Here is a 19,133-nt window from a genome sequence, read left to right as displayed (position 1 = left end):
AGGTTTTTGCAGTACTTTGATCCAAACACGAGGCGGGAATTGAACCCGCGACCTTTGGGTTGCCAGGCAGGCACTTTACCCACCCGGCTAGCCCGGTCAGCTAATTATTAGTTAAATATTATTTCTCAGCAAAATGTTTTGAATCTCCACATCACAAATTTTGTGTAAATTTTTGTTTAGAAGACTAAATGCAACAAGGCATAATATGTTAGGGTTGAAATTGACTATATAATATTGGTGTAAATAATGTGATATGCCATCACAGTTGTGAAGTTAACTTCACAACCGTGATGGCATGTTTGCATTACTAGGGTACCTGCCCGCCCACTGATGAGAGTGGCGCCTCCGTAGCCAGGTGGGAAGGAGCAGCAGTGCGTAGCACAGGCTTCTTGATTAGACCGGGGTTCGAGCCCGTCACCACCAAATACGGAGGATGCGGAAAGGTCATGGAATGACCACCGTATATCCCGGAGCAATATGGCCTTAGTTGCTAATGCGCCTAAAAAACCAAAATAACAATAACAAATAACAATAACCCACTGATGAGTGAGCCAACAAGCTCCGAAATGGTGCTGTCTGGGTGGTGGTGCCCACTGAGAATAAATAACAGTAGTGTCCTCTATTAGAGAAGTGTTGTTTATTCAAAGTACTGCAATACCTGGTATCTCATTGTGAAGGTAGCCACAATATGAGATAAAATCAAACGATGCCTTAACACTACTTATTTTTATTTTTTTTTTATGTAGTTAAACTTATGGGTAAACTATGGTGTATTTACACCAGTATTATATAGTAAATTTTTGTGTAGATAACTTATATTTTTATATGGAGGTGCTATCATAAGAAGAAGAAGAAGAATCAGAAAAAATAATAAAATGGTAAAAAGATATATAGCAGACAGTGAATACCTTTTCACATTTATTTTTAACAGTCTTTTTTTGCCGTTGAAGCTATCACTAAAGGCAAAAGTGTGCCACAGTGGTAATTTTGGCCATACAATGTATAGCTATACCGGAGCATAGTTTGTCATTTGAAAGCATGTGATAGCAGTGTGGAATAAGTTATTAAGAGAGACATTTTTACCTCCAGGGGCTCACATCATCTGGTGAGTATGAGCTTGGCACACCCAGGGTCCTGAGCTGTATATCATCATTCTTCTCTTTCTTGGTGATTCCTTTCTACTTCTCTCACTCAGGGTATCTCGGGAATTTTTTTTTTTTTTTTTTTTGGGTTGGTGCAGCATAAGCCTCAGGCTTCCTTGCATCATGTGGCTAATAATAATAATACCAGTTGATCGAAGAAAGTGTACCGTACTACAAGAACGAACCCAGGCAGTGCTAGAGACCCCAAAACACAAGCTGTACTGGGACCGCACCTTAATAATGGATAGGACAATTCCGCACAACAGACCGGACATAACCCTTGTGGACAAGAAGGAAAAGGCTATCTATCTGATTCACATAGCGGTACCCAAAACTGGCAACCTGCAGAAAATCCATGGGGAAAAATCAGGAAGTACACGAACCTAAGACAGGAGATCAAAGAGATGTGGCATATGCAACAAGTAACGACCATCCCGATCATTGTGTCAATCACAGGTATGGTGCCTAAGACCCTACAAAACAGCCTAGCAGCAATAGGTCTCTCAGCGAACACCTACAAGAAACTCCAGAAAGTCGCAATCCTGAACACCTGTAGGATAGTCAGAGAGTTCCTTGACAAACAGTAACACCAGACATAACAACAACCACCCTGTGTACTTTGTAGCAATACCCTTCACGAGGTGGAAGCCTCAATCAGGGAGAAATAATATAAGAATAATAATAATAATAAAACCACCCTGTGTACTTGGCAACAGTACCCGTCACAGAGTGGAATCCCCCAATCAAGGAGAAATAATAGAGCAACAATAATAATAATAATAACAAAGCATAGTGGAATGCTGGAAAAAACTGAAAAACAGAGTTTGTCAGTTTAGTGTGTTGCTGTTACAGCAGGATTACAATCACTGAAGAAGTGGAGGAGAAAACATCTGCAAATTGAATGAATTTTAGACTGTTAATAGTAAATAGATTCTAAACTTTACGTAGATGAAATGCTTTCATTTCAAGTATTTAGGGAAAGAAGCATTAATACTAAATACTGAAAATAAAGGGATGTGCTCTGGAATAGCAAACAGGAAACACTTTATATCAAATAAGATAGTTAACATAAGATAAAGATGAATAAGAGATAAGAGTAAGATGAATTTTAAAGTGAATTATTCCTTGTGAATTAAGTTAGAATATTGAATATTTCATATCAGCTCCAATATAAACAAACAAATTTCTATACCCTCTCGTAAACCTGTGTCTTATGGTAATAATTAGAGAACATTCCCTTGGGGTGGATGGGATCTATCCAGTTATATTAAAGGAGGCAGCAAAGGAAGTAAGCAAACCCTTAGCCATAATTATGAGAGCTTCCTTGGACTCAGGGGAAGTACCCATGGACTGGAGATGTGCAAATGTGACCCCAATTCACAAAGGAGGATCAAAGGGCGACACAATTAATTATAGACCTGTTAGTTTAACTTCTGTTCCTGGAAAATTAATGGAGGCACTGGTTAAAGAAGCACTGCAGGATCATCTAGATAAGACTTCAGTTTTAGCTCAGGCACAGCATGGTTTTGTTAAGGGGAAGTCTTGCCCGACCAATTTGATTGGATACTATGATGCAGTCACAAAAGAACTGGATGCAGGGAATAACTTTGATATTATATACTTGGATCTTAGAAAGGCTTTTGATACTGTTGCACATGGAACACTGCTGCACAAATTGGAGCAGTGTGGCGTTGGAGGCAAATTGCTGCTATGGATAAAGGGGTGCTTGAGGGGGAGAAGACAGAGAGTGGTAATCAATAGACACTGCTCATCGTGGACTAATGTTATTAGTGGAGTCCCTCAGGGTTCAGTATTGGGTCCATTATTGTTTTCTGTATTTATGAATGATATTGATGATGGTATATCAAGCTTAATGTCCAAGTTTGCAGACGATACGAAGGTTGGCAGGGTTGTCAAGGACACTACTGACACTATGCTACTGCAACAGGATCTGGAAAGGTTGAGCAGATGGGCTGAGAGGTGGCAAATGAAGTTTAACATTGACAAATGTAAAGTACTACATATGGGAAACAGCAACCCCAGAGCAATGTATCAACTCTGTGGTACTACACTGACAGTGGTAGAGAATGAAAGGGACCTGGGGGTGGTTGTGCAGGCAGATATGAAGTTTTCTGAGCAGTGCAGACAGGCTGCAAGAGTAGCTCATGGTGTATTGTCGATGATATATAGGAATTTTTCTAGCAGGGATAAGGAGGTGATTATTCCCTTGTATAAGGCAATGGTCAGGCCATACCTAGAGTACTGTATACAGATCTGGAGGCGTCATTTCAAGAAGGATGTCGAGATGCTGGAACGAGTACAGCGAAGGGCAATAAGATTAGTGAATGGAACAAAGGGGTGCTCTTTACGAAGAAAGGCTAAGTTTTGCAAATTACAGTGTCTGGGGACTAGGCACCAGCGAGGTGATCAGATAGAGGTGTATAAAGCCTTGAATGGTTTGAGCATGCTCAATGCTGATGGGATTCTTCCTCTTGCTCAGAAAAATCACCTGAGAGGGCATAAATTCAAATTGAGAAAAGACAGATCTAGGATAGATGTGAGGAAATTTTCCTTTAGCCAGCGGGTGGTTGGTTGGTGGAATAGACTTCCATCCCTTGTCGTGGAAGTTGATAGCCTAAATAAGTTTAAGGCTCAGCTGGACAGGTATTTCGAACGAACAGAGGGGTGAAGTGGAAGTGGTTATTTTTTATTTATTTATTTATTATTATTATTATTATTATTATTATTATTTATTTTTTTTTTTTTTGGCTGATGCTGCATAAGCTTGCTTTCTTGCATTAAATGCCTCTACTAATGCTAATGCTAACATATATATTTAAGCAGGTCAGATTGCTTGTAGTCTGATTATCTGCAGGACTAATATAGATGGTGTTTCTGTTAAAATGCATTAGCATTAGCAGAGGCATATGATCCAAGAAAGCAAGCTTATATAACATCAGCCAAAAAAAAAAAAAAAAAAAACCTTCCCATTTCACCCATTCATTCTCTCCCAAAGTGTGTCTTGTTCAGCTTGCTTTGAATTTATTTAAGCTGTCAACTTCGACGAGAGATGGAAGTTTGTTCCACCAATCAACCACCCACTGGCTAAAGGGAAATTTCCACACATCTATTTTACAACTGTCTTTCCTCTATGCCCCCTCAGGTTTGTAATCTGAGCAAAAGGAAGAATCCTATCAGCATTGAGCTTGCTCAAACCATTAGCATTAGCAAAGGCACATGATGCAAGAAACCAAGCTTATATAGCATCAGCCAAAAAAAAACAAAAAAAAAACCCTTATTTCACCCATCCACTCGCTTCAAATGTTTGTCAAGTTCCGCCTTGAATCTATTTAAGCTATCAACTTCTATGACGACAGATGGAAGTTTCTTCCACTAATTAACCACCCGCTGGCTAAAGGCAAACTTCCGCACATCTATTCTACAACCATCTTTCCTCAATTTGAATTTATGCCCTCTCAGGCAATTATTCTGAGCAAGAGGAAGAATCCCATCCGCATTGAGCATGCTCAAACCATTCAAGGCTTTATACACCTCAATCAGATCACCTTGCAGGTTTCTAGTCTCCAGACACTGTAATTTGAAAAACTTAAACCTTTCTTCGTAAGAGCAACCCTTTGTTCCATTCACTAATCTTGTTGCCCTTCTCTGTATTCGTTCCAACAGCTTTACATCCTTCTTAAAATGAGTCCTCCAGACCTGTATACAGTACTCAAGGTGTGGCCTGACCATTGCCTTATACAAGAGGATAATCACCTCCTTATCCCTGCTAGAAAAATTCCTGTATATCATTGACAAGACACCATGAGCTACTCTTGCAGACCGTCTGCACTGCTCAGAAAACTTCATATCTGCCTGCACAATTACCCCCAGGTCCTTTTCATTCTCTACCACTGTCAGTGTGGTACCACAGAGTTGATACGTTACTCTGGGATTATTGCTTCCCATATGTAGTACTTTACATTTGTCAATGTTAAACTTTCATCTGCCACCTCCCAACCCATCTGCTCAACTTTTCTAGATCCTGTTGCAGCAGTGTACTGTCAATAGTGTCCTTAATAACCCTGCCAACCTTTGTATCGTCTGCAAACTTGGACATTAAGCCTGTTATACCATCATCAATATCATTTATAAATACAGAAAACAAAAATGGACCCAACACTGAATCCTGAGGGACTTCACTAATAACATTAGTCCACGAAGAGCAGTGTCCATTGATTACCACTCTCTGTCTTCTCCCACTCAACCATCTCTTTATCCATAGCAGAAATTTGCCTCCAATGCCACACTGCTCCAATTTGTGCAACAATATCAAAGGCTTTTCTAAGATCCAAATATATGATATCAAAGTTATTCTTTGCATCCAGTTCCTTTGTGACTACATCATAGTATCCAATCAAATTAATCAGACAAGTCTTCCCCTTAACAAACCCATGCTGTGTCCGATCTATAACTGAAGTCTTGTCTAGATGATCCTGCAATGTTTCTTTAACCAGTGCCTCCATTAATTTCCCTGGAACAGAAGTTAAACTAACAGGTCCGTAATTACCTGTGTCTCCCTTTGATCCTCCTTTGTGGATTGGGGTCACATTTGGACATCACCAGTCCATGGGTACTTCCCCTGAGTCCAGGGAAGCTCTCATAATTATGGCTATGGGTTTGCTTACTTCCTTTGCCGCCTCCTTTAATATAACTGGATAGATTCTATCCACCCCAGGTGCCATTCAAGGCCTTATACACCTCAATCAGATCACCTTGCAGGTGTCTAGTCTCCAGGCACTGTAAGTTGCAGAACTTAAGCCTTTCTTGGTAAGAGCAACTCTTTGTTCTGCTCACTAATCTCATTGCTCTTCTATGTACTCGTTCCAGCAGCTCTGCATCTTTCCTAAAATGAGGCCTCCAGACTTGTATGTAGCGCTCAAGGTGTGGTCTGACCACTGCTTTATACATGGGGATAATCACCTCCTTATCCTTACTAGCAGATTTCCTATATATCATTGACAAGACCCCATGAGCTACTCTTGCAGCCTGTCTACACTACTCAGAAAATTTCATATCTGACTGCACAATTACTCTGAGGTCTTTTTAATTCTCCAATACCCTGAGTGTAGTACTGCACAGTTGGTATGTTACTCTGGGGTTACTGCTACCCATGTGCCACACTTTGTATTTGCCAATGTTAAACTTCAGTTGCCAGCTCTCAGCACATCTGCCCAAGTACTGCACTGAGGTCTATCTCCTTATTTTTAAGTTTAGGCTATTTGTCCAGGACCTTCTTTATTTTTGGGCTGAAATTTTTGAATTTGTCATTTAAATTGGACTAGGTATTACCATTTATATTTTACAATTTCTAAATATAAATTTGCGTAATCTGCTTTTTTCGTAATGGAAAAATTATTCCTTGTTCTCAGTTTAGTCTAAAAACATTATTAGTTTTATGTTAAACAAAACAAAAAAAAATAGTTGTATGTGATGGTCTCTTTTCAGTAGGCACATTTGGTTGTGTCAAAAAGCTAGCTGTACAAGGGCAGTTATGTATCATACCTCCTATTACAAATAATGATGAAAGAAATAACACTCAAAAGAAGTATTTAAAAAAAAAGTCTGGGGTGGAAATCAGCAATTTCACAAAATAGAAGTTTAAGGGAAGAAACAAATGCACAATAAAATCATTATCAGGCAATAAAAAAAGAGGATAAATGAAATAAGAATGGATATTTCGGTGCTTAATGTTCTGATTTTGGCTGCTTCTTATCAAAACTTTGTGATTGATTTTGGTTGTTTGTTATTAAAACTTAGTTATTAAAACTTAGTTATTAATAACTCTCACCAACATTGTATGGTTTCTGCTATTATTTCCACAAATGAAAGGTAACACTATAACTAATAACAACATCTTTCTGTCATCCCCACATTTATACTGCAAAACCAATAACAATCAAATTTCCACCACTGAGAATGTAGTGGACATTCTATAATGCTCAGTTTTATATAATCCCATCAGTTTGAACTCTTCAAAATCCTACAGTAGGAACTCTTCAAAGTTCCTACAGTAAAAGGAACTTTTACTGTAATACTGTAAAATGGATGCAAAAGTGAAAGTCACATTGAAAGTCATCATATGCTTGTTTTATAGTTGGCTTTGATTATTTAAATCATCTAGAACTATGACCTTAAATGGTTAATAAATAGTGAGTGAATGCATGCAGGATGTCCACAAACCTCCCTTACAAAACTGAAACATTTTATATGAATAGGGCACATGATATAAACTTAAAACCACCTCTTAGTGATAGAGGATATCTTCAAATTTTTATTCACCAACCAGAATTGTGTGTGCTACATTAGAATGCAATATAATTACAAAATTATAGTCATGGTAGAATTTACCAACAATCAACCACTTCTGTATGATCTGTAATGGGTATGGTTTCATCTTCAGATGGTGATAACATGTTACACACTGTTGACCTTGATGTGTTAAGCTCATGACTGGCATGTCATATGGATTTCCCTGGGCTTTGCATAAAACTTCCTCAAACCAGCTCCACTGCTTCCTCACTGACCTTAGTTTGGCCACCACTTTGACCAGGATGTACAAACAAGAAAACTTTGAGTTTTCCATACCATTGCAGAACTGTAGGTCTATTCAGTACTGTGTTTGAAATTTATGCATAACAACAGTGGTAGACTATAGGTTGTTGAACCAAAGTACACACTGTGCGTTCTAAGGATTGGTAAATTTATTATGATTACAGTTTTGTGATTATGTTTCCATCTACTGTAGCATGCACATTTTCCAGTTGATGACTAAAAACTTGAAGGTTTCATCTATCACCTGGAAGTAGTTCAGGTTTGTGTCATATATCCTATTCATACAATAATGTTTTAGTTTTATAAAGGAGTTTTATGAACACCCTGTATATCTTAGCAACTTCTCTCTCAGACAACATATGCATGTCACCCCGCCAGCTATTAACAGGATCCAGGCATATGGTGACCTGTTGACTCCAGTAAATACTTGCTACCATCATATGGTACTCAAAAGGCAACGTTCAGTTTTTTTTATATATATAGAGAGAGAGGTTAGACATATACTAGTTCCAGTAAACAATAAAGAAATTTTTTTCCTCTTCATTCTGGAAACATATTCATAAGCTACTTGTGCTGGCACTTGAACTAGTCCTTTCACTTTACTCTTGTTCTAATCATCCTTTTAATGCTAAAGTCCTCTCTGAAAGTATAATGGGTTCCCTACTTGTGACTTCTTTTGAGAGATTTGAGCCTGAATCTTGAATATGGGGATCCTTAAAGGCTTCTTCAGTTAGGGCTGTGGTTAACTGATCTTAGGTGGAAGATGTAGGATTCCTCCCCACTAGTTATTCCAGGTTTTTCAACCAGAACAGCATGCAAATCTCCATTCACTTGCACAGGCATAATACACAATAAAGATCACACCTAGTATCATGTGATCCCATGCACTTAGCCAAAGTAGTTGATTTGGCAAGGACCATCCCAGACCAACCACAGTCTTACATAGTGTGTGCTATAAGAGGGTGGCCTGTTACCATGATCTTTTATGGTATTCATGTCCTCACTTGAAATAAGCCTGTGATATATTTCACCTTCATTTTCTTTCATTCCATTTTTGATATACCTGCACATAAACTGGATGAATGCAGCTGAACAGTGATATAACAAGTCACTGTAGAACTGTTCAGCTGCTCTGCTTCTGCACTATTGTGCATATTTTATCACTGAGTTTCATTTTTACAGCAGTACAGGAAAACTACTTTTCTTTTGTAGTTATAATTTTTTCTACATGATTTACCTTTTGTCTTCTTTAATGACTACAGCAGGTCAAGTCATTGGAATCATTTCTAAACTTGGTGCTGACTGAAATTTTGGATGGCACCAGCAAAAGATTTTAATCAAAATTTTCAATTCCACACAAAAGAATAAATATAGTTAAAAAATAAAAAAATACATTAATTGGATGCCATTAAATTAAAGTGCATCTAACTAGCTAAAACTAATCTTTAATTTAATTTAACATTAAAGTACATCTAACTAGTTAAATGAATAAGGCTGCCTATCTAGTCTAATTCATCTACAAGTTTAAAAACCATGGTGAGTGCAGGAATATAAATGATGCCAGAATAGTTATACCCTACAGACCTTGCATTGTGGCAACATCATTAAATAATGATGGCCTCCCTCCCAATGAGTATAAGAGCAACTTCTGATTTGCTGCTATGCCACTCTCACTTTAATGCATGGTTATACTATATATTAAACTAAGTACAAATGCCCCATTAGTTATGTAGTACTTGCAGTTTATGTCTAGGTCCCCCCTCCAAAAAATCATTTATGCAAATGAAATGTGTATATATGTGAAACTATGTTCCCTTCACCCTTCCTTCATGAAAAAATCACAGAGAAGAGTATATATCATTGGTTGTTATCATTTTTCAGTAATGTCAAAAATTTGGCACTTAGCAGCAAAACAGAATGATCTTCTTAAGCTTTACTGCTTGTACTCATAGTGACAAAGCATATAAAATAAAACCCAGAGGGGTGGGTCTAGAACCACACTCTCCTTTGGCAGTAGTTGTATAATTGGGGTGGCCCAAAGGGTCTATTTTTCTAATTGTGGCTTTATTGATGTGCTATAAATGATATATTAGGACTACTGTTTACTGTGTGGTGGTTTACTTTAGTGGTCCTAATAAAGAAATTGTTTACAGCATATCCATACACCCACAGATACCAGTTAACATTTGGAGATTACTTTCTACTACTTTTCTACACCAAACTAGGCATCTTCAAGGACCTCATCCTTAAACATCCTTATACCTGTCAGGGTGAAGCCAGCCTTATTCATTTAACTAGTTAGATGTACTTTAATGTTAAATTAAATTAAAGATTAGTTTAGCTAGTTAGATGCACTTTAACCTTGGCCACGAACTGTTTCATTAAAACCATCTAAAAATAATAATCCATACCTTACTTACTTCATAAATAAAATAATCAAAATACTATATTTCATTTCTCAGCCCTACCTTCACAATTCAGCACCATTTTCATTCCCTACCTCAGCAACTGAATCATTAGGCTGGCAACATTGTATAACTTTTCTTAATTTATTTCACCAGTGGGACTAGATCAAGCAACTACTTCTTCAATCTTTATTTCTGCCATCTGTCATCAGAAGGTCAATGTACAGCCTAAATGTGAATATCAAGCTGCAATATGTGAAGCAGATATACAGAAAAGAAAGTTGTTGCTTCTCAAATCAACAACAACTTGCTTAAAGTATACCCCACTATGGTATACTGACCTTAGTGAAATTAGTGAGCATTACATCTCTGAATCAAATGGATTTAACTGCCACACCACCAGGGTATTTCCTATGGACTGTTTTCAAATGAGATATAAATACAAAGGGGCTTTTTTTTTAATTAATTGCAACCTTGGAAAAATAATCATCTCTCAGAATGGATAGATATATTCAAAATATGCTCTCTCCCCCCACCAGATATAGTCCAAAAATATGTGTCCCCACCAGTTTCAGTAACTAGACTCAGATGTCTCAGTTATCAGACACAAGAGAAGCACTCCCTGACAACCAGCATTTCTACATTGAATTACCTTATGCAGATCATCCAGATTAGTGGCACAGAGAAAGATGACATCCTGAAGACAGGATGTCATCCAGAATAGTGGCACAGAGAAAGATGACATCCTGTCTTCAGGCCACAGAGTTCATGTGACTCTACCAACCTATAAATCTTTGAACAGCTAACACCCTTCTCCCATGTCAGTCTAGTGTATATTGTTCTGAAATCTAGTGGCAGTCCAGAGAAAATACTGTTTTTAATTCTTTAAATCCACAGTTATTTTAACTACTTATATTATTATTTTTGATGTTTAAATTAAGTACATATAAATTGAACACTGTGTGAGTGTTATCTAGTAATTTATAATCAGTTTTTTTTATGTGATAAATCACAGTGCTTACATTGTCAAAATAATTATAATTGTATTCCATTCCTTCTTCATCTACAATTTTTTTTTTTTGCATCTGTTGCATTGGCAGTGGACTTTAGTGTAATTCTTTTGTAACTCTTTTTATAAGTTAGAGTAATAAAAGCTATCCCTGTTTAATAAAAATTGTTGACCTTTTGCACTATAACCCTCCCAGCTGATAAAATAAATGAAAATTTTAAGTAGAATAAAATGTGATAATTAGTATTGCAGTGAATATATAATTCTTTATGGCTTAATTACTTGATATTTATTTAATTTTTATTTTATTTAAGGCTTGTATTAATAGTTATGATAATTTTTATACATCATTAGACCCTGGAGCAGATGCTTCATTGGGTGGTATGTCATCAACTAGTGCTTCTGGGACAAATGCAGTACGATATGGAACAATGAAAGAAAATATTTTGAACTTGGAAGTTGTTTTAGCAGATGGTACAGTATTGTATACTGCTGGAAAGAATAGGAGAGCAAGGTATATTTTGTTCAAATCTGTTTTATGAATAATACATACAGCAGACTCTCGATTAACCGGCATCGGATTAACCGGGACACTTCAAGACTCCAAATTAAAAAAAAAAAAAAAAAATCAACCAGAAATCAAAAAATTCAAGTAATAACTGGAATAGGTATAAACAGATATTTTGCAAGCTGTAAATAAGCAACAAGCAGCATTATAAGTCGTCATTGGGAGATTAGTGTACCTATTATCTTGCAATCCCCGCTGTCTTCACAGCCGCCGCTCAGAAAAAAGAAAAAAAAAAAAAGAGAGATAAAATATTTAGTTTGTTTTAGTACATCACATCAACTGTTGTGTTCTGTTGCAGTGCAAAAGGACAAATTTTGTTTCGTTATTTATGTTAGGGATGTCGGAATTTTCTCCTTTTTTTTTTTGTTTATAAATCGTGAAAATGATGGGTAAATGCAAAAGAGTTCCGTTTTCAGTTAAACAAAAACTTGAAATTATTCAAAGGTTTGAAAATGGTGCATCTGTTAAATCTCTAAGGAATCATTACAATAAGGATGTATTAAAATGGCCAAACATTAACAAGTATCACACGAAATTCAGATTTGTCAATAATAATATAGTAGCAATATGTTATTAGTCATTTCCGAGTTACGTAAAACTCGACGAAGTAAGAAGTCCTGGAATGTATCTCTTACGTATGTTGGGGACTTTTGTATTTTTGGATTAACCGGGAAGTCGATTATCTGGGATTTGTTTTTTACCATCTATCTCAGAAAATTGAGAGTCTACTGTATATTATAATGTTTAAAAGTTGCTTCAAGTTATAAGTATTTGCATTTAAAAAATATTGGGATTGTACCTAACAATAAGGTTTGATAAACACAGATGGGTTTGCTGAATACCTCACTTTTTCCAGCAGTAGGTGGAATAACCATCAAACAATGTGTTTTTGTCCATTAATCTGAACAAAAGTTAAGGTTGAATATGTCACCCCAATGTTCGTTACATGTGAGGTATATGTACATTTTTATATTATAAACAATATTATATTATGTATGTTGCAGTTGATTGTATTTTAATTTATATAAACACAGATTGTTATAACACAACTGATTATATATATTTATTTAATTCAAGGACAAGAGAATTAACAAGAAAGGTATTTTCACTTCATCATGTGACATGAGGAGGAGAATTTTCTGTGTAATGGCTGTTCCAGGAGACTTTTTTTTGTATGCTATTTTCCCCCCTTGGTGACTTATTTTTAACATGTGGCTTCTAGATCTTTAACAAATCTGATGAGGCCTGAACATATTGTACATATTTATACATACTCTAAGGTAGATTTTCATCAGGAACACACCAACCATGATTTCACGTACTACATCTTGCATCTGTCTTCCAATACCACTTAGGGTACTCTCTCTATAAACAGCAGAGCCTGGCACTACAGCATTCAGCATTGGTGTTCTATGCAAAGAATGGGCCAGAGATATAATACAATCTAACTGAGTTCCAATGGGAGATGATTGTTTGTACTTGGACTAGCTTAGCATAGGCAAGTATCCTGGATACAGCTAACTTTATCCAGTGTTTCTGTAAATTTTTGTCTTATGTATATCTGGAGTGATCTAGCTGTTAAAGAACCACCAGCCAAAAGTCCATATGGACAAAACACTTATTGTTAACCAAAGGGGCATGGGGAGGATCTGATGTGCTGTTTAGCAGACAGGATATGCCATAGTGGAGCAACTGTACAATACAACATAGGAGTGAATGCCCCATTTCAACATGGACTGGAGTGGGGGAAGAATAGATGGACCCTAACTGTGCTCTGATTTTAGTTTCATTATGGATTAAGGTTTTGCTACTTTGAGGAATTAACCACTATTTATATCATTACTTCTATGGGAAAATGCATTCAGGACATTGGACTTAATGAATAGGCTTTTGAAAACCCATTCATAATTTTTACCATATCTAATGTAATAAAATGTGATATCCAAGCTAGAATAAAATTTCTCAAAAATTCAGGAATTTTTGGGAAAATTTTTTGCCAAAAAAAAAACATTTCCCATATCATCAGTCTATCCTTTCTAATAGTCTGCATAGTTCCTTGAATTTATTCAAACTATGCAATCTACAACACCAGACAGAAGTTTATTTCAATGATCAACTACTTGCTGACTGAAGGCAAATTTCAACACATCTGTCCTTCAACCATTCTTCATCAGTTTGAATATATACCCCCTTGTGTATAGTCTGAGCAAGAGGAAGGATTCTGTCAGCAGTGAGCTTATTCAGTGTAGTCAGTGCCTTAAAATACCTTAATCAGATCTCCTCACAGCTGCCTAGTCTCCAGACACTGAAATTTGAAGAACGAAGCTTTTCCTGGTAAGAGCACCCTTCTGTTCCCCTCACTAGTCTCTTTGCTCTTCTCTGCACCCATTCCATTAGATTTGCATAGTAGTATACTATAGTCGAAGTTTCCTAGGAAGTTTGCTGTAAATTTCTCAGATGGGAAGAGGTAACTGAGGTGAGCACAAGAACAAAATTGATTAAAAAGTTGATTTGGGGATGTGACTCCTAATAGTGATTTGACTACTTGAGAAGTCTGAAAAACAGTTCCACAAATAATTATTATTACTGTTAATCTCTCTGGTAAACTAATAATAAAAATAATAATTTCAGCATAATTACTCATTATATTTCTCACTCCCACACCTGTGGTTTGCTTTGCTGGCCCTCCTGTGAGGTATGGGCCACACTGCTCTGGCTGCCCTACCCTAGTTTGCTGTTGACATGGACTATACATTAGACAACTGGCAGTTGAGCTATTGCAGCTGCCAGCTCACTAAAAAGTACCCCTGCTGATGGTCCATCACAAGGAAATACACTCATGCATGGAGAGTGGAGCCATTGGGGACTGCACAAAATTAATATATTTGCAAGGAAGATAGGCTTTTGCTGCAAAAAGGAAACAACTTTGTTATACTCTTCCTGCTACCAGACTTCACCCATAACCATCTGGGAGGGCAGTTTATTCCAGTAGTCAGTAACACTTAGTTTATTCCAGTAGTAATGCTCATGGAGTTGATGGTAAATTCGAAGGAGGTCGTGAGAGGAGTTTGGTAAGTTTGAAGGAGGTCGTATCGACCCATTATAGTTAATTATCTCTCATCAGTTAGTTGATTATCTCTCCCATCGTTAGATTTGGGAGAGATTCCTCTGAATTAGAGAAGTGACACTGTATCATGAATACACAGAGGCAGCACTAATAGTAAAGTAAGTAGAGTTGTTGTTTGTTATTTGGTTTTTAGGAGCATTAGCAACTAAGGCCATATTGCTCTGGGGATGTGCGGTGGTCATTCCCTGACCTTTCCGCATCCTCCATATTTGGTGGTCACTGGCTCGAACCCGGGTCTAATCAAGAAGCGTGTGCTACACACTGCTGCTCCTGCCCACCTGGCTATGGAGGCACCAGTGAGTAGAGACTGGTCAGTCTGATTTCAGTGGTTGGTAAAATCATGGAAACAGTGAGAAAGAGTGCAAATATGACTTTAAAATGGAAATGGAATTCTAAAGGCTGTCTAGTATGGTTTTTGTTAAGGGAAAATCATGTTTAACTAACTTGGTTAGCTATTTGGACACAGTTACTCATGAGCTGATTATAGGGAATAATTTTAAGATTGTTTATTTGAATTAACAAAGCATTTGACACAATCCCTCATGAGGGGTTACTGTATAAGCTGAAACATTCTGAAATCACAAGTAAGATTTTAAGATGGATTGCAGGATGGCTGCAGGATAAGAAGTAGAGGGTTGTGATTAATGATTTATTCTTTAGATTGTTTTAACTTTAGAAGTGGGATTCCCCAAGGATTGGTTCTGGAATCACTGTTGTTTCTGATTTTCATAAGATGAGGGCATGGTATCAAAATTTGCAGATGATGTGAGGATTTGGAGAGTGGCTAATGATCAGTGCCCAGCAGTGCTTCTTCAGGATCACTTAAATAGGCCTCAGGGATAGTTAGAAAAGTAGCTATGTTTTAATACAGGTTGTCCGTAAATGATGTTTCCGATTTTGTTATTTTTTTTATTCACAGTTACTTCAAGCTACACTCATGAAATGCATACCAGCTGAAAGATCAATTGAATAAGTTTTATGAAGGTACATAAAGTCATTGGTAAAGTTCAATGTGGGCACCATGAGTAACTCAAACGATATCATAGCGATATTCAATCTCCTGCCACCCACTCTGTGCTTCATTTCGCAATAAATTTTACCAAAGGCCTTTGTGATCTGTGCCTTCAGCTGTTGGTAGTGGAAGGATGTATACATTGTCCTTCACATAATCCCACAAAAAGAAATCCTGTAACAACAGATTTTGTTGCATGAAATGCTAACACCCAAACGCTTTCTCCGGCCTGGTTGCCATTTTGCCATTCTGGCGAATGTAGCACTGCGTAGCAGGCAGAATGCAAAACTGGCAGTCGAGTGCCAATTTAAAAAAACTTATCGAATTTATCTTTCAGCTGGTAAGTGTTTCATGAGTGTAGCTTGAAGTAGTTCTGAATAAAAAAATATCAAAATCAGAAACATCATTTGCAGACACCCTGTACACTTGGTGGATTGAATTTAAAACAGTAGAGGAAGAAAAGAATTTGGAAGATACTATACAGTCAGACATGAAGTTCTGCTCTGAGAAGTGTAAAAATTGCCAAGGAAGGCCATAGTGTCCTCTTATTGATTATTTGTTTATTGATATAGGAGATCATAATCCACTGTATACGGGAATTGTAAGACCACACTTGGAATGTCGTGTCCAAGTATGGAGGCCACACCAAAAAAAAAAAAAAACATCAAGTTTCTTCAAAGAGACCAAAGACTGGCATCTCACTTGATGAGACCTGCCAAAGGGCACCTCTATGAGGAAAGGCTTGAATATGTGGGCTACAGAGCTTAGCAGCCGGGCACCTTAGAGGGGGACCTGATTAAGTTCTAGAAGACTCTGAGAGGGATCATAAAATGAATAAAGATGAATTTTCACTGTTATAGTTGATTCCAGAACTAGGGACCATAAATTGAAATTACAGAGAATGAGAAGACTGGTTTGTTGGAAGTTGTCTTTTAGTCAGCAAATTGGTAATTACTGAAATATGTTTCTTTGAGGATAGTTGAAGCTGACACCTTGGGGAGCTTTGAGATTCAAAGGTCAGCTTGCATAGTTACTTATGTGAGGGGGGAAACATATAGGTTGTTTTCTTCTTAATTGTTTTTTTTTCTTTTAATTTTTATATATATAAATATTATATATAATATTATATTATTTAAATATTATATTAATTTTTGAATATTATATTAGAGTATAGTTAGATAAATACAGATACTTGTGTATAGGTAGATAGATAGATAGATACTTGTATAGGTATATAGATAGATATAGATACTTGTATAGGTATATAGATAGATATAGATACCTGTGTATAGCTAGAGAGATAGATATAGATACTTGTGTATAGGTAGATAGATAGATATAGATACTTGTGTATAGGTAGATAGATAGATATAGATACTTGTGTATAGGTAGATAGATAGTTCTTACTGTACTTATTAATTTTTAGATCAAAGTGAAATAAACATGAAGGCATTCTTTTTCTCCTATCTTGAAGAATAAGTTTTGGTATGTCTTTTTTTATTGTTTAAAATTTCATTATTATTAACTGTTATGCAAAAATAATTTGTAAAGAAAACATATTTTTTCATTTTGGGGGAAAAATACATTATTAAATGTCTGGTTGTGTTTAAATTCCTTTTTATTTAAAAATTAATTTTATATTAATAATATTACTTTTAATCTCTGCTTTTCTATTTTTTTTTCTTTTTTAACTAGAAAGTCATCTGCGGGCTATAACCTAACTAGCCTCTTTGTTGGATCAGAAGGGACACTTGGATTTATTACAAAAGTTGTTTTGAAGTTGCATGCTCTTCCTGAAACAGTAAGATTATCATGACTATAATTTTAATTGTCCATATTCATCAAAGAGGCTTTGCTTGCTATATACTAGAGTTACTATATTTATTTGAATTTAACCTAATTGAATGTAAAACAATCTGCCTAAATCTATCTGAACATGCTGAACACAATAAGCTCTAAATAGAACTATTGATGTGCATTTTTTGAAATTTTCAGCATGATGAATAGTGAGAATATTTGAGCCTCATGTGGATAGATAAAAATAAAAGAATCCCATATGGTTATTTACGACTTCTTATTATATAGTATAAAATTGGTTTATATCAGGCACAGAAATTATGTGGGAGTGAACACAGAAATTACATGGGAGAATGAACACAAACACTGCACTTATTGAAATAGCTGATGTGGAGGAGCAAAGTGTTTGATCAAATTTTGTTTTAATTTCAGTACAAAACTGCTTGAGACTTAGGAAATGATAAAAAATTGTTAAACTTTCAGTGATGATGCAAAGGGAAAAGATACAGACATCTGAGTAGTTTTTCATATTCAAAAGTGGTCAGCAAATGGATGAAGGTTCAGAACATTCAGGTTCTTCCTGGTCAAGTCAGACTGAGGAAAATGTGGAAAGAGTGTATCACTTCATTCATGAAGACTGATGGCTCACCATTGAATGATATATATAGCTGGGATGTTAGGCTTATCATATAGTAATAGTATTCTCCTTATAGTGCAAGGAAGCCACAGGCTTTTGCTGCACTGGCAAAAAAAAAAAAAAAAACCAACAAAATTATCTGCTTTCTTCTCACATGGGTAGGTATCCAGTAGACCCTTGAACTTATTCAAACTATCAGCCTCAGCTACCTGAGAGCAACTTGTTCAGCTATCAACGAGTCACTGGCTAAAAGAAAACTTACTACAATCTAAACCTCTGTAATTTCAATTTATGACCCCTAGTTCTGGAATTCTTTATAACTGTGAGAATTCCACCTTCATTACTAATCCCTCTCGGAGTCTTATAAACCTTAATAAAGTCACCTCAGAGGTGCTTGGTTGCTAAGTTCTGTAGCTTACATAATCGGAGTCTTTCCTCATGCAGTCATCCTTCTGCCAATATCACCATTCAAGTTGCCCATCTTTGGACCCTTTTATGAAGCTTGATGTCTTTTTTCAGATGAGGTTTCCATACTTGAAAACAGTATTCCAAACATGCTAGTGCATTTTAAGCTAAGATTTGAACATGTGGCAGATCACCATGAAGTTCATGCCCTGTCTTCTAACCTATGAGTATAAAGTACTAATGCAATTGCAAATGGATACTGCAGTGTTTTGAGCAGTGGCAGAAACACTGGACTGGATGTATTAACTCTGAGTGGATCAGTGCCAACCTTGATTAAGGTAAGCAGTCCAGGAACTTTTTTTTTGACTCACTACTCATAGCTGGTTTTTTTTTCTGACAGGTCATTGACTTGTAATTAT

General features: G+C 36.5%; 1 protein-coding gene across 1 annotated transcript in view; it reads left to right on the top strand.

Annotated features, from left to right (window-relative positions):
- The window catches only part of LOC150089878 (D-lactate dehydrogenase, mitochondrial-like), a 101,058-nt gene that overhangs the window by 46,002 nt on the left and 35,923 nt on the right, over positions 1-19,133 (top strand). The window contains exons 5-6 of the mRNA XM_090390119.1: positions 11,523-11,682; positions 17,571-17,676. Coding sequence (XP_090246245.1) covers positions 11,523-11,682; positions 17,571-17,676 — 266 coding nt within the window. The remainder of the gene's footprint in view (positions 1-11,522; positions 11,683-17,570; positions 17,677-19,133) is intronic.

This window comes from Mastigoproctus giganteus, chromosome 2 (genome assembly GCF_048544385.1).
Source record: "Mastigoproctus giganteus isolate SK-2022 chromosome 2, ASM4854438v1, whole genome shotgun sequence".
Lineage (NCBI taxonomy): Eukaryota > Metazoa > Arthropoda > Arachnida > Uropygi > Thelyphonidae > Mastigoproctus > Mastigoproctus giganteus.
Note: the sequence above shows the minus strand (reverse complement) of the source record. Positions and strands in the feature narration are given on the sequence as shown.